Below are 16608 nucleotides of genomic sequence, written 5' to 3'. Positions count from 1 at the left end.
TCTTGTAAAACTTGCATAAATAGGCTTTATTGACGGAACTAGTTCCTTTGGGCTTGTGATACCATCTCTCTCAAGCAGAATTCCTCTTCGATTTCATCTCTGGAATCTGATGATGTTCTACAGCCCAGTGACTCAGGACCACATGTGTGGATTAATAATCTTAATGCTTTCCGGATATTGCCTGTTAACCTTCTGTTGTATTGTTTGCGGACAATAGAAAATGTTACCATTCAGCAAAAATCCACTAAACTTAGCACAACAACCGAGTCTGTCCTATGGGACTGCTCATCTGTGAGTTACTGAAGCCTCTGAATTTGTGGTGAATGTTTTTCTGATCAATTCCTTGTCCCTGAATAAACTGCTAGATAAGGTTCAGAAACGTTCAGCAGATTGAGTTGTTGCTTCTCTCCAGGAAGGTTGCATGTCAACTCATTAAAAGTATACATATTGCCTTTGGCATGTACATGTGTTGCATTACTGTAATTGTAATAAAAGCTATGATTAAGGGCAAAAAAGATGGTAAAAATTTCCTTAAAACTAATACGTCCGTTAAAACAAACCAACCTGCCAGGGATTTGTTACCACATCCAAAGCTTAGTCACAACAATGTTTTCTCTCCTCTGAAAGGAAATGAGATTTGAAAACTTAATTATAGCAGAACCAAGTGCCACTCCTGTTGACATTGAGAGTGAAAAGCTCCATTCAGTGGAGGCAGAATCAGGCCCGTGGTTGAAAGAGTCAGTGAAGGAAGAATTATATTAACTACCTGTCTCACTGTTTCAGATTATGTTTGTTCCTGCTGCTTATGCAAACTCATCTTTCCATTGTCCTAACTTTGTAGTTGATGATACATAGAAATCCCAATCACACAGCATCACAGTGACATGGTGCAGGATAACATAATATAATGTCTTGCCCCAAAGGGGAAATAGGAAGAGGAGAGACAGCAGGGACTGTAAAGGAACAGCAGGAACTGTAAGGAAGGATAGGAAGACAGTGTATAAATAATAAAGGAACTAGAACAAATAAGCAAAGGGGTCTGAGAGTAGGTTACCTACCAGGATTAAACTTCCAGCAAGGATATCTTGGGGCAGAAGAAGTATTACAGTGAACAAACTGGCATTTACAGGTACTTGTATTCATGAACCTAAGAGATGAATAGTCAGAAAAATTGGACATTAGTGACCTAGAGTTATCTGAAACATTGTCGCTCTGTTTATTCAGGCTAGCAAAACAAGGCTACCCCTATCTAGCGCAGTGGTGATTGTTATACAAATCATGTACAGTCCTGCAGTGGTGGAATACTTTGGCACTGCAGCACATTGAAATTTGTAAACATTTCGTCGGTGACAGATGCCAGTAGCAGACTTACAGTGACAGTAATCCGTTCTATCTACACGGGACAGGATTTATTGTCCAGCCGTTTGACTGGCAAACTTCCTCCATTTGTTCCTGTAAAATTTCCACAAAAGCACAGACATTACATAATGGGTAAACACCACAAGGCTTTTTCGGGAGGCGGGCTCACAGGTCAGGGGTTAACGTCTGGATGACAGTGAAGATACAGATAAGCACAATAGCGAGAAAAACCTCCAACTGGCCCAGATGAGGTGTGTCCATTGTGATCTTGAACCTGTGACTTCCCTGGAGGAATCTCCCTGTTTGTTTGACCTATGCCAGGAGCAGGGGAGCACTGCAATTGGGAAGGAGGGGACTCAGAAACCTGAAATGAGGGGTTTGAGTGAGTTTAGGCTGACACAAGAGTGAAGGCTGGAGACAGTAGGTTTCTGGTTTATTCTAAGAGTCCAAGAGATGTTGTAAGAAGACAAGGAACTAAGATTAAACTTCAGAGTTTGGATTCAAATTTTATCTTGTTCCAAGGGTGGAGACATTCAGATTTCGTATGGAGTATTTATATTTCCTTCATTTTACAGAGAAAAAAGAGCTAAAGCAGTTTCAGGCACTCCACTTTTATACCCACAGGACTGTATAGGAAGCGAGAGTCCTGACTGAGGGATTGAGGCTTGTCTCCCAGCAGTAAGTATTTTTCTCTGTTCGCTGCACAGGATGGCAAAAGTACATACCTGAAGTGCCATGGAGTAAAAAGCTTTCTTGTAGACTTTCTTGCAGAACTGTGAAATAGGATCTGGGAGATACACTTGTATCAAAAGCTGGTGAAACGTAGGCTTCCAGTTGCTGTGAGAATGGACCGTAAGCTTTTACATTGACTAACTTATTTTAAAATTTTGTTTCCAGGAAGCCAACTGGAAGATTGCTTTCTGGGTTTGAATTATCCCAACTTTGGGACTTGTCATGTCTTGAGATCTGTTTCTGTTCTAATTCTTTCTTCATAATCAGAGAGATTTTAAATGTGACATTATGAGTGGTATTCATCTGACCACTATGGACATCATGCTGTCTGAATAGTTGGCATCTAAAGCAGGACAGGTGAATCACACGCTACTGTTTCTCTTTAGTGACCACGAAGGGACCCTCTCTGTACTAGATACCAAAAAGTAGAGGAGATAAATCCCATTCTATATGGTGAAACAAGACTGCTTTGCCCCCGAAACAGTACTTTAAAAAGCTGTATAGCCACATAGCTAAAATTCAGTGTACTTTTCTTTGTTTAAAATTAAAATGGTGTTATTTTCTTGCACTGAAATTAAAATTTAACTCCTAAAAGTAACAGAAGATATAATGAGCATCTCTAAATTCAGCACAGAATGCGGACGTCTTTCCCTTTTGTCTTAATGGAACAGCCTTCCATACTGAATGGAACTAAAACTATCCATTGACGTATGCAAAGCAAAGCAAGGGGCAGTTGCGCATTATATTCTCATCTAGATTTAAGTATTTCAAACACTGTACTAGCACATTTAGAAAAGAACTTTGTGTTAAAGTCAAGCAACAAACATCACATCAGCAGCAAATCTGTACATAGACCTCCATCCCAGGACAACAGTGGGATCTACCGAACCTGCTTAACCATGAGTTTAACCTTATATATACATATGTTAGTCATGAGCAGTTTCCACAAACCACATTGGCTAGACAGGCTAATGTGCATGCAGTGCATTTTAAATTAGAGACAGAAACTGGTACTGCAAAGGATTTCAGGCAGCACGTTGCAATCTTACGCCTACGTTTTTATAGTGGGCAGGAGGATAAAAGCTTTCCTCCACACACCCCAGTGCTACTGGACAACTGTGCAGATCTTTGAACCTAGAGCAGTACATTTTCAAGTTGATTTTCCAGGCTGGCTGAAATCAAAGCCCTGGTAGTAAAAAACAAGGTTTAGATAACTTCTGGCTATAATGCAGAAATCATTTCAATGATATTTTTCTACTTTTATGATTAAATACGTATAGAATTTCGGACATGATGTATAGCTAGAGAAAATTTCATGGAGAACAGAAATTACTGACATGGTGCGCAAGTTACGTCTGCATAAACTAAATAATGTTAAATCTGTACAGTGTAGTGTATCACAGATGGGCAAAGATGATAAAGCTCAGCAGGTCTCCTTTGCTTCCTGTGTTCATTCTTTGATACTCTGTGGGGCAGAAAGCAGTCAAAATGGTACAGTGGATAATCCCCTCCCTCTCACTAGCATCTGCGTAATTAGGATTCAGGAGAAGTTGTCTTTCCTGAAATCAGGTAACTCTACAGCTCTCTCTTACAAGATGGTTTTTGCCTGTATCTGAACTCGCTACTGCCAGGCATTGCCAAAGGTCAGAGACTGCTTTCGGCAGCCCGGCAGTCTGACTCAATGTGCTAAATCCTCTGCTTCTGCAGAGTTTCTCAGCAGGCTCCTGTGTGCTGTCACAGTTGAGTCCTATCCACTGCTGACATTTTAAGTGATGATCGTAATATGTATTTCTGCAAAGTGTTTAAGAGCGTGTTTCTTTACCTGTGGAAACACAGTAATATTTTATCACCTGCTTCGCAGGAAAAGGGGCCAAAGAATAACAGTCTTTAATATTTTCATGTTTCCTCTGCTACTGTTTATTTTCCTGTGTGATGCCTGACTAAAATGTTTGTTTAATGTAGTCGAACAACTCACCTTACCAAGGCAACACTTAAGCTGACGGAAAAACCTCACATCTGCTTTTTTCTTTCTGCGAGTGAACTAAACTTTTCCTTATTTCAGAGTAGGATGCTCATATTAAGTTACTGGAGGAAGGCAAAGACTTCTATGTATTTGTAGTCCTATTTATTTTTTAAAGTCAATCTGCTTCATAATTTACCCCATTTCCAAATGAAAGAAAGAAAGATGTTTAACAAGGACTTTTATTACTTGCAAAAGCTTTTACTTTCCTGTAAAAACCTTGTGAAAATAATACTAATAATGTGGAAATTTCTCATTGGGTTTATTTCTGTTAATTATTCCTCTTTTTCTTCTTGGGGGAAAACCCAACGTTAAAAACTCCTATCATAAATATTACTCATAAGGCGTGAATGTTTTGATAGTGGAACTGCTGATCATTTCCATGAAATGTGAGGCACCGCTGGGATTTGGTTGGGGAAGGGGAGGTTGTTTATTCACCCCTGGTGGGGTTCCAACCCCAGGGATACGATTTACTCCCACAAATTTGCAGTGAGTCTAATGATGTGTTGCAAATGGCATGAAAAAGGAAGAGGCAACATCAACAAAGCAGAAAGGATGTTGATAATAAGTATATGCCAGTTGAGTGCTAGCAGCTACAGTTGCTTTGTCCTAGCTAGTGCCAGATAGTCATCTGGAAATTGGCACTTTATTTTCCCTGGGCTCCAAACAAAGTCCCTTCTTCAGTAGGCTCATGCCTTTTGTCTCAGAGGTGTCTGTCTAAACTTCCCCAAGGAATATCTGTTTGTGGCTCTGTCATAACTTGTATTTACTGGTTGGGAATTTGGCTTAATTCATTGAACTCCTTCATTTTGCAGTTCCAGCAAGGCACTTAAAGACACACTAACTCCATACCCATGGGTAAACTATAAGCATTTGTTTCTTGGAATAAGTTTGAAGGTTTTTTTGGAAAAGCTGCTAACTAATGCAATACCTGTCATTCCATGTGCCTAAAGGGGACAGTGGTCTGGATGTAATTCCTACAGTCAGCTAAAACAATATTGCAGCCTGCTTTGCTGCTGCTGCTTGTCATGAAAATGTCCACCAGCACTCACTGTCTCCCTTGCCTAATTCTTTAATGTGACAGTATTGGCAAGGAGAAAATGCCTGCAGAGTCCGCATGGATCTGTGGAGGAAATGCTGGCTTTTCTTGAGCAAAACCAGGGGTGCAGGAGATTGCTTGCTGGTTAGTGCAATAGTCAGGTGTATTTAAAAAAAGCAGTTGTTTATGTTTAATGGAAGGTGGTGTAAAGTTCACCTTTCACACCAAAGGCACTCCACCTGAGAGGACGTTAGCTTTGTGCAAAGGACTGGTGTGCCAGTTGCTGAATTTCATCAGGGTTCCTGAAGAAAGAATCAGCATCAGGTTCCAATCCAGAAAAGCACTAAAAACTGACCTCCGTATAACTACTCACATGCATAAACCCTTGTCAAGTAGAGCATATTAATCCCAGTAGAGCTCAGGCAGGAGCCACGGCATGGAGATGCTAAATTACCGCACCACCTATAGGAGACCCTTCTTTGCTTCTCTTGCTGGGTAAGAGAGCAGACACTTTCCTCAACCAAAAATCAGGACCGTAGCAGAAATCCCATTATCATGGCCATCTGCCAGGGTATGTGAGAGATTAAACTGGAGTTTAGTTTTTCTAGCTAAGATATAGTTCTGTCATTTGAAGATGATGGGAGTTGTTCCAAAGTAACTTAGGGCAGGATTAAGTCCATAGACATTTCAGTTTCCATCACACAGCCCACTTCACCTGCATATGCTTCATCACACAAATGAGTATTTTTCGCACTCCTCAACAAAGCACCTATTGTTTATAAAGCACCCTGGGTATAATTGTTGAATAACTTTTTATTTTTCCTTCAGACTCTACTGTGCTTTCTCAAGCACAGCTGACTGATTTTCTTGTATAGTTCTGATCTTCCTGCAACTATAGTTTGAATTGGAGAAGTCCGTCATAACAATCCGTCATAACAAAGCTATTTCTGCTTATTTATGTCGATCATGGTTCTATACTAACTGGTATGTTGTCATTCTAAATTCAAGTGTAAACTTAAGCAGAACCCAAAGTCAATGTTTATGTCTTGTAAACCTCTAAACATCAACATTTTATCTAATGTGTGTGTGCGTGTGTGGAAGCACATGTTCCTGCGTTAGTCTTCCTTGATACTAAGCAGTTCCTTCTGTTTGATGTTTTAAACAATAAGTTATGCGATATTTCCAAGATTGCTGTTGGCAATAATTACTGGTAGAAAATATGTTTTCCCCATAGGAAATTACACTGCTGTTTGGTGTTATTAGTTCTTACCACTGTTTTCTGACTCTTTCTGAGGAATGACAGAGAAGATTGCATCCTCAAGAGCAAAGGATCAACTGGAAAGGAAACTAGTGATACACTCCTGTGAAGAACCTTACAATAAGACAAGTAACTTACCAAGAAAAAAATGTGACCAGATAGTAATATATTCGCTGAGGAAAACTTACTTTCAAAAGTTCAATCTACTTTTTGCAGGGCATTTCAATTTAGCATGGGAATCTAACCTAGAATTGATTCATCACTTTGCAATTTAAGCAATTTTGCTTTATTGTTTAGAGGACTTTTGAAAGAGTCATATTACAACATGTCAAAGTACAGATGAGCTCTGTTGCATATGAAAATATCAGTCTTCAGCAGTAATTGTCCCATTGAAATCAGATTATTTTCTTCTCATTCCCTCTGCTTGTAGTCCCTCAGAAGGATGAACAAAACCCTGCATGCATATCCGCAAGTCAGTGTTGAACAGCCATGGATTTAGAAATAGACTGTAAAATCTGTGGAGCAGAAATTGTGCTTTTCCTGATAGTCTGAATTGCCTCTGACACACTGAAGCCAGCTCTTGACTGGGACCTTTAGCACTCCCACACAGTAAAACAAACTCTTAGTTACAAAAAAGATCTGATCAGGCAGACAGTTAGGACTCTTCCCTTTGCTATGCTTACCAGTGAATTACCGATTTACTTGTATATTGTCCAGTTTACCTTTACAGAGTCCAGGAATGGGAATTGAAACTTGCCAATGTTTTGCATATTTTAAAGTATTTCTCAAGCATTTTGTAATACCAGATTATTGTGACATTATCTGCTGTGAGGCAGATTTACTAAGGGAGGCATCAGTGAAGCCTTCTGGAAAAAGGAGACTAAGAATTTGTGGAAGTTCTTTGGGAGCCCCTTGTGTGACAGAAAAAACCATTATTTCATGCTTTTCTGTGTGCAGCACTGCTAGTACCTGGCAGAATGTGTCCCTAGTCTCTAATGTTGTCCTTAGCCAACACAAACAAGAGTCTAAAGTAATAGCAATAATAGCAATTAAATCTCAAATAGTGAAATAGCAGATGCGTTCTGTGAAAAAATTGACAGTAAATGATGGTTTTGTAAAGCAGAGCATCAGAACTGTCCTGGGAAGTGTCAACATGGGAAGGAAAGATGTATGGAAACAAACTACAGAGAGTGAGAGACTAATGATAGTGTAATGAGGTTGCTTGTTTTTCACAGTGCATAAGACAAGGTTATTAAAATCACTGTACTTCCTCAAAACAATGTATGCAAGTATGAACGGGTGAAGCACTTTCAGTCAGACCAGTGTCATGGGAGCTTTGGCTTCCTTAACCATGAAAAGGCAATTAACACTGAAATATTCAGTAAAGAAGGCTTGATGATGAGTTTAATGGGAAATATAAAAAAATCTTCTATATCATGATGAGCAAAAGTGCGCTCATGAAGGATCTAAAATTATGGTAGACAAAGTAATTCATAAGAGAGCAAAGGAATACTGGCAGGAAGATAATAGATGAGCTAAGCGATGTGCAGGTAATGTAAATTCCAGAAGTATTGAAAACAAGGTAGTGTTACAAGCCTTTAAAAATCATCAAAATTATTAGTTAATTGGCTTAACAGACATAGGTGAGAGAGCTGGCAGAACTAGAATATCAATATGAAGGGGCATAACTTGCTTGGGAGAAAGGAGGATGATGCTCCATCCCTGGCAGTGTTCAAGGCCAGGTTGGTTGGAGTCCTGGGTGACATGGTTTAGTGCGAGGTATCCCTGCCCATGGCAGGGGGATTGGAACTAGATGATCTTAAGGTCCTTTCCAACCCTCAGTATTCTGTGATTCCATGATTCTATGGTCGGACTTGTCTTTACATCCAGATATTAAAGACAGGGAGACCTGCTGAATATTATGTCCACCAAACCATGACAGATAGATTCAAGAGACTTTTCCTGAGAAAATTCTGAGCCATCCAAAGTGCAGTATGTAGTGTGCTTGATGTCTGTAGAGGAAGGAATCCAGCAACATACAGATTGTTGAGCTAGTTCTCATAATGTTTTGCCTTATTTATATATACATCAAGCAGAGAAAGCAATTGGCAGAGAATATATGGCAGAGATACAGAGAATTTGAAGGCAAGAGGCAGATTGGCTGAATGTATTCGCAAAAGGTAACATTTGTGCTAGGATTTAACATGCCTACAACATAGAGCTCTGTTCATTCACTAATCCCCTTAAAATCCTGTCCTAGTCAGTGGAGAAATAGAATCATAGAGTGGTTTGGGTGCAAAGGGACCTTAGAGATTTTCTAGTTCCATCCCCCCTGCCTCGGGAAGGGACACCTTCCGCTGGACCAGATTGCTCAAAAACCCGTTCAGCCTGGCCTTGAACACTGCCAGGGATGGGGGCAGCTACAGCTTTTCTGGGCAACCTGTGCCAGCGCCTCACCACCCTCACAGGGAAGAACTTCTGCCTAAGATCTCATCTCAATCTCCCCTCTGTCAGGTTAAAGCCATTCCCCCTTGTCCTGTCCCTAGAGGCCCTTGTCAAAAGTCGCTCTCCAGATTTCTTGCAGGCCCCTTTAGGTATTGGAAGGCTGTTATAAGGTTTCCCTGGAGCCTTCTCTTCTCCAGGCTGAACAAGCCCAACTCTCTCAGCCTGTCTTCATAGGAGAGGTGCTCCAACCTTCAGAGCATCTTTGTGGCCTCCTCAGCTTGCTCCAGGAGGTCCACATCCTTCTTATGTTGGAGGCCCCAGAGCTGTACTCCGGGGAGAGGGGGGGTTTCTCACAAGAGCCAAGTAGAGGGGCAGAATCCCCTCCCTTGACCTGCTGGTCAATGTATAGGTAACACTTATCTATCTGTGTGACTACTTTAGGATGAGATGAATTTTGTTCTTTCCACTGACTATGAAGGAAGAAAAATTAAGCTTTAGCTATCTGCATTTAATTAGGTGAATCCTGTGACAGATATCAAGAAAATATGACCTTCAAGGAAAAATAAATACATTAGATTTGTTTAGACTAAACAAGGGACAACTGAAAGACATGGTAAGAGTTTTCAAGTAAAGGAGAATAATTTAATCCATATGTCCATGGTGGACGAGGTAATAATGTAATGTAATGTAATAATGTAACTAACACTGCAACAAAGGTGTTTAAGATTAGATTTTAATTAATGATAAGAATGGAATTCTAGACTGGATTTCTAAGGAAGATGATGAAACTTTCATCATCTGTGCTTCCTAAGGACAGGATGGATAGATACCTGCTGAAAATGACATAATATCATTAATTCTTCTTAAAACAAAAAGACCAGTGGAGATCCCTTCCAGCCCTGCAATTTCATGCACATTAATTAAAGATGCAAGAGTGTCATCCAGAACTTCAGAGCTCCAATGAGGGACAATTTATCATAGTAAGAACCAAGCAAAAGAGAGGAACAGATGCAACACAGAATGTTTTCGGGAAACAAAATACGACCAAAAAATGTTAGGCATTAGTTAAAAGTCAGTCTGAAAATTCAGAAAATGTCTGAATGAATGTCCAAATCATAGAATGGTCTGGGTTAGATGATCTAGTTCCAACCCCCCTGCCCTTGGCAGGGACACGAATGAATCTGCATTCTGCAGGTTGAATGCAGGATACTATAACGTTATAGTAGGACCCGCCAAACATAGGTAGGTTACACCTAGAAGTCAGCTAAACGAGTATAGGACTCTTGGTGGCACTGGAGTATGATCATCCATACTGTTTGATTAATTAATTTTCTGGTATGGTTTTAGCCTTCTCTAGCTAGCATCCTCCTAGTACTCAGGCACGGTTCAGGAGTTAGCAGTGCCATGCACTCTTCCCAATAAGCAGTTTGGATCGAGGAAAAATGCAATTATGTGAAAACAGGCCATTCTATTCCAGTTGGCCTCAGGGCTACAAAATAGTTCCTGTCTCCATTTAGTACAGTGTTACAGATATAGACCATATTTATACCTACAAAAGCAGCAACAGTTTGATTGTTGGAAAGCAGTTGTGAGAAAACAGACTGTGGAAATTTGACTTCACAATTGTCAAAGCAGAAGCTGAAAAATTGGTATGTCAGAGCAAAAGACGGTGCATTTAATATTTGAAGGGGGCTAAGACAGACTAGGAAAAGCATTTTTTAAAGGTATCAATAAGTGAAAAGAGGAAAGGCTATCAAAAGCAAGCCAGTGTGGAAATATGTTCTTTACAGAGTGATGGTGGTGGAACAACAGAGCAGATTATTCTATAACAAATAAGTACTTGATGATGATAAAATTCAAGTCAGACAGTCAGTCATCATTTTTCATACCATCAAGCCACACCTGAAGGAACTATATTGTGCCCTGGGTTTAAGAGTAAACCTGTCAGTCTTTAATGTCAGGGAAGCAAATTAATAAGGACCTTTGTTCAGTTTTCTGTGAGAAATGTAGACTAAATAAGCAAGTTGTAGCCATTCTTCATTTTTTTACTTGAATCTAGTAGAATTGATGTTCAGTACTTGTGACCCTGATAGTAAAGTACTAACCTAGCAGGATATTTTCTTAGAGATGGTGACAAATACTGCTGAAAAATTATTTCAGAATTGGATGATTTTAAGCATTATTATACTACCTTCATAGAGTTACACAGGAACTAATACCCGGAAATGAGATCCAAAGTCCATCCTGTTTAGTGTCTCATTTCCAGCAACAGTCAGAACAAAATGCTTCTGAGAAAGGGGCAAAAATTCTGCAATAGGAAAGTCCGCCAGTTAGTAAAGACATCATTCTTAGAGGCTTAAAGACCTGAGGCTTTTGTAGTAGTACATAGCTCTAAATATTGGTTGTAGTTTGTTAAGAGAGTTCTAAATATTTGTTAACTTCCAGTGTCTTTGGTGTCACTTTATAATTGCTTGGCCCTGAGAGGTTCTTACTAACGGGCTGTATCCTATGTGCTGTATCATATGTCATTTTCCTCTTAAAGGTTCTGATTATCTCTACCTCTTAATATTCCTTTGTATTACAAATGAGTTGAAAAATTTTCTAAGAACTAGAGAGATCTCTTCTGGGCCTGGTTGCACTTCAAATTCATGTTTTTTAATCATAATAAGCTATCTTTTATTAAATGCCTCAAACACAAGGGAGGACAGAGACCAGCTGGAAAGTGTTATTTGACTGAAAAATACATGAATTAACTAAATGACGTTCAACCTGGAAAAAAAAGCTAATAGAATGCATATGAATTTTTAAAAAGTATCTAAAGCATAGGTTCTGTGTAGGTGAGGAACAGAATCAAGAGAGCAATAAGTAGAGGATGGGTGAGGGAAGCCAGGAGGGGTGATAAAACCTTGCCATGCTGCCGGGTCTGAGAATACCCTGTAGCAGCAGAGAGAGAATACCCACAGCCTGCACCACAGTCAAGAGGTCACCACTGGTCTCTTACAAACTCGTCTGGTCCTGGCTAAAAAAGCTTATTCATTTCTTGGGGAAAAAAAAAAGGCAACACCTTCATACATGATGGCCTTGTAAGAGGGCATAAGAAGTCTCTCCACTCTCTGTATTCATCTGTGTAGGGGGTCAGTTGGTCAAAGTATGATAAGAGTAGTGGCACCAGATGTGCATTTGGGAAGGTTGGGCTGCGGTCTCCTTTTCCTGTGAATTTGTCCAGTCTGGAAAACTGTATAGTATCTTCTTCCAAGGGTAATGCTGTTGAAATTGTGCTGTCCAGACCTTAAAGTGAAAATTTGGCTTCATGTTTCTCCCTGTACCCATTCCAGAGTATAGCTCCTACTAACTTACAAAATAGAACAATATTTTGGTGTGTGGGACTTAATAAATTTACACCTACATCCACAATCTTGTTGATAGAGTCAACATAATCTGAAGCCAACAGCAGTAGGGAAATGAAGAGAGCTTGGGTAACCCTTTGTAGTCGTATGTTTAATTTTACTCTGATGAACAAGCTATTAAAGAATGCGTGTGTGAATCCGTTGAAGTGTCTAGATTGGGGCTATCATCACAACCACTCATTTTTGTTGGAAAAGGAACTATTCTGATTATTTCCTGAAATTTATTAGGTAATGAAGTTGAAAAGGTGTTGTGTTTTTTTTTTTAATTTGTTATTGTCTCTGTTGTTTCATTAGTATGGCATCTCTTTCTGTCTATTCTTCCTGACACAATAAATTCATCTCCTTAGCTCAGCGAAGGATGCAATATTGTTTTTACATAATTAAGATACCGAGCAAAACCACCCCGAACGAGATCTAGTCATGACACCATGATACAGAGTTGCTTCTTAAATTAATCAAGGGCATGTATATCTCTCAAAGTTTGTCAGGGTTAAGTCAGAAATACTTAACCCTCTTTTCTATTTTAGATATGTGTACCCTGAGTAAGTAGGGGTTTTTTAAGACTTTTTTCCTTACAGACATAGTTACAACTCATCTTAAATTTAAACAGACAACATAATGTGACCCCTCAGTTTCTAGTGTGAGTTTACGATTAATCTGGCCCTAATCTAATCTTTTTCTTGCAAATATGCAAGTAAATGGTCTTTGGATATTCAATAATCAAGCAAGAAGTTTAAAGACTTGATGAAAAACACGTATGTCAGACTAAGTACAGAAGATCTCTGTATTGCTTCAAGAATCAAGTCTAGAAAGAAAGTTTATCTGTCCTAAGTTAGAATTGTTTCTTCCCTGAAATTAGCACAGTTTTCCAAGTTCCAGCATAGATCAGTAGAGTCACCTGACACACACTGGTTTAGGATATAGCTCTAAAATGTTTAGACAGCAATAACAATGCTGCTAGACATCTGTTTCTTCAAAATTGGGAAATACTCAATTTCATATGTTATTTGCTTGACTGCATTGTGGATATATCAATGTGTTTGAAGTTCAGCTCAATAGATATAGGTATTCATCTAACAACTGGCTAATTGAATTGGTGGTTAAATAACCCTAAGCACTGAAAAGCTTGATTGATTTCAGTCATTATTGTTTGTGAAAACTAATAATTTAGCTGAAGGATATTAAGTCCTCACTGTGACACTTTGGGTTAAAGAGCTACGAATGATGTAAAGCACTCTTTTCTTCTCTGGATCCTTGATTTGAGCCCAATCGGGGTTCCTCTATCACAAAACCCCCACAAATAAATCAAACACATTTTGGCACAGTTTGTCGTCTCTGCTTAGCAAATGTATGAGACTAAACTGACACTGATCCTTAATCACCTTTAATCCATGGGGTGGGAATGATCCTATCAGGGCAGGAAAAAGGTCATTGGCACGATCATGGGGAGAAACTAAGTTGGCAGTTAATTTCATAAACCTGAGCTGGGAATAAATGAAGGGCTTCCATTTTCAAGGTAATCTGTGTACATAAAAGATCTGCATGTAAAAAGTTGGGATATTTTAAGAATGCGTTTGTGTGTTGAAAGCACGATAAACACAGTATTTGTCTGTTAAAACTTTGATTTAGCCTTTAAGCTCTAAGATCTTATTGTTCATGATAATTATATAATTAACAGCAGATATTTTCATTATTAAAGTCCGGTGACTTGGTTATGAGTTCCAGGGGGTATCAGCAACTTGAGGTGGAATAGAATGTAATAAAAATGCTTTTCAGTTCTACAGCTGCTGCCAGGTACGTTGTCCAGTTTCTGTAGATTTGCAACCACATTTTCTTTGTTTTATTTTTTGAGAAATGTTTTTCCTTCCCTAATTGATGTGTGAAAAACCCACATGAAGGAATATTTACAAAAGCCGTGATACTGCAAGGATTCATGTTACATGCTTCCCTTTCTGTGCTTTGGATTATGTCACTGACCCAGGCCGACTCATAATGTATCAATCCAGCATATGCATAAGTACAAATTTGAAGGAATGGAATTAGACCACGAAAATTAAGAAGTAACCTGCCGAGATTGGCTTTAGACTGTTAAACCAGATAAATTGGATAAGCAAAATACATTGGCAGGAAAAGCTAAAGAGCTTCTATACATTCCTTTCCTAGAAATCCTAGCCTTATTCCACACCAAATATGTAGGACGCCACTTCAAAGATGGGAATTGAGAGTGGAGAGGTACTGGACTTTTGCCATACAGGCAAAGGCTGAGAAAATAGTAAACTTTGTTCCTTTCTTCCAAAGTCTTTTCAGGAGAAGACTGCAACTTATGTGTCCTTAGCGGATAGAGATGGCTTCTTGAGTGAAATCTCTGTGAGCCAGGATTTAGAATTCTACACTAGCCTTGATATTCCAAAACATCCATGCTCTCAAGTCATTGTGTGGGTCTCTGACTAGAGTTCTGAAGCACTCACATACCTGTCCTTGAGAATTTCCTTCTCATTTCAGGGTCTGAATATCCAAGTTACCAAAGGAGCTGGCGTATGCAGTGTTCATCTTGTTTATGTATCTCATCATAGCTGTGCTGTGGTAGGATTCTTCAGATGATTGATGTTTTCATGATTTGTCACGGGTTAAGTTCTTCCTTCAGCAAGCAGGTAGAACTGGCTTGCTTTCAGTAGAAAACTACATCAACTGCACAACTTTTCATAAAGCTCATGCAAACACTGCATACGCCTTCATTTTATGACAAGATCAGCTTACTTCAGTTGAAGCAACTATCAGTTAGAGGTTGATGGAAGACATACCTATTTCAAACTACAGGACGCTTCTGCGCCTTCAAATATTTAAGATTATCAGTTTAAGCATTTGTGTCAAAAGCAAAGAGGGAGCAGATCATATGCAGAAGTGTATGTGTGTGTAGTATTTTGTCCTCCAAGCCTTTTGTGTTGGCTTCTCTAAACCAATTCAGAGAAAGAGTTGAAGTTCAGTAAGTAAAATTTTGTCACAGTGACACATCCTGACTTGGGTACTTACAGGCTTAGCCTTTAGCTCTGTTTGATGTATTCTTCATCAGGTTTGAAGGTTTTGTTACTGGCTCACTGTAAAATGCAACATTCAAGGCAGTAGTGGGCAATTCTAAAGGGACATGATTGATTTGGCTCTGTAAATTTCATTATTGTTAAAAATATTTTTCAAGGACTAATTAATAGTTATTATGTTTACACAATGCTTTTCACTTCAAGTATTTGAAAGACAGTCTACAAAAAGCACTTCATTGTCATAGCCGCCTGAAGCATGTTTTTAAAATGAGGAAACTGAGACATAAAGATTTTGTAATTTGCACAGGGTCTCAGAGGACTTCAGTGATAGTTCAGAAAAATTCCAGGCCTCCTGACCTCTCATCCCACATTCAGTCTTACCTTTCACATGTAATGATTTTTCAGAATGCTAATTTCAATCTGATTTTGTCTTTCGTGAACCCCAGGTATTTCTCTTTTCAATGTGTAGTGCAATATAGTGAATGGTGAATGTTTGGTGGATGACGAACAGATTGAATCTGCATGTTCACCCAAACTTCATGTCCAAACTTCAGTATGGATACGAAGGTCACAACTTCCACCCAGCCCATTGTGGGAATTCCATATGTTTTACACTTTGAGCCAGGGTCCTGCAGACTCCTGGATGTACTGCAGTGACTAATTCTGTAGATTTTGGTGGAACAGCTTCATCACTCAGGAAGTTCAGCACATGGGCTGTAGGTTGTATTTTATATTGTACTTGAAATCATGACAATCAAAACCTATGAATATTTTTCCAGGACTCTTGGTAATGATTCTGGGAATCTTTAGACATTTTCCACTAAAGCAAGCATTAGGACAGTTTGGAAGTCTTTCCAGAGACTGTAACGCTAGGTAGCACGAATGTGCACTGACATGGTGGTATCACGAGACAACCTTCCTCTGCATAGCCTGGTAAAATATTTCAGAGGCTGTTCATTTTGTACATCTTGGCTTCTGGTTGTGCCCAGTTCACAGCCTGATTTTCAGAGCTGCTGACATGTTCATAGTAGCAGTCCCTGGGAGCCTTTTGAGATGGCTTTGTAATTACACACAGAGAGCAAGTGAATTCTTCAGAGTTATTTCCTTTGAAAAAGCATCCCAGTATTCATGAAATAAGGAAACAGAACAAGGTTTTTTTTTAAAGGAAAAAACGAAATATTCAAAAAATGCCAAGGTTAGCAGAGTATAGCATTAGGAAATAGCAGAGAGATTTCTCCCTGAACTTGTGACTTAGCTTTGGAGAAAAATAGCTTTTCTGAAGAAGCCTAGTTTGACATTCCACGGCAGCAAGA

The 16608-nt window shown here is 39.3% G+C and overlaps 1 protein-coding gene across 6 annotated transcripts in view; it reads left to right on the top strand.

Moving 5' to 3' along the window:
* The window catches only part of LDAH (lipid droplet associated hydrolase), a 113889-nt gene that overhangs the window by 75118 nt on the left and 22163 nt on the right, over positions 1–16608 (top strand). The window contains exon 7 of one of the 6 annotated variants that reach the window (XM_030491146.1): positions 9751–9783. The exons of the other annotated variants lie outside the window; for them this stretch is intronic. Within the exon in view, the coding sequence (XP_030347006.1) occupies positions 9751–9773 (23 nt within the window). The 3' untranslated portion in view covers positions 9774–9783. Of the gene's footprint in view, positions 1–9750; positions 9784–16608 lie in introns of those variants that run through there. 6 annotated transcript variants of the gene reach the window in all.

The sequence above is a fragment of the Strigops habroptila genome, chromosome 6, assembly GCF_004027225.2.
Source record: "Strigops habroptila isolate Jane chromosome 6, bStrHab1.2.pri, whole genome shotgun sequence".
In the NCBI taxonomy this organism is placed as follows: domain Eukaryota; kingdom Metazoa; phylum Chordata; class Aves; order Psittaciformes; family Psittacidae; genus Strigops; species Strigops habroptila.
The sequence above is the reverse complement of the archived record's forward strand: the minus strand, read 5'-3'. Positions and strand labels throughout refer to the sequence as shown.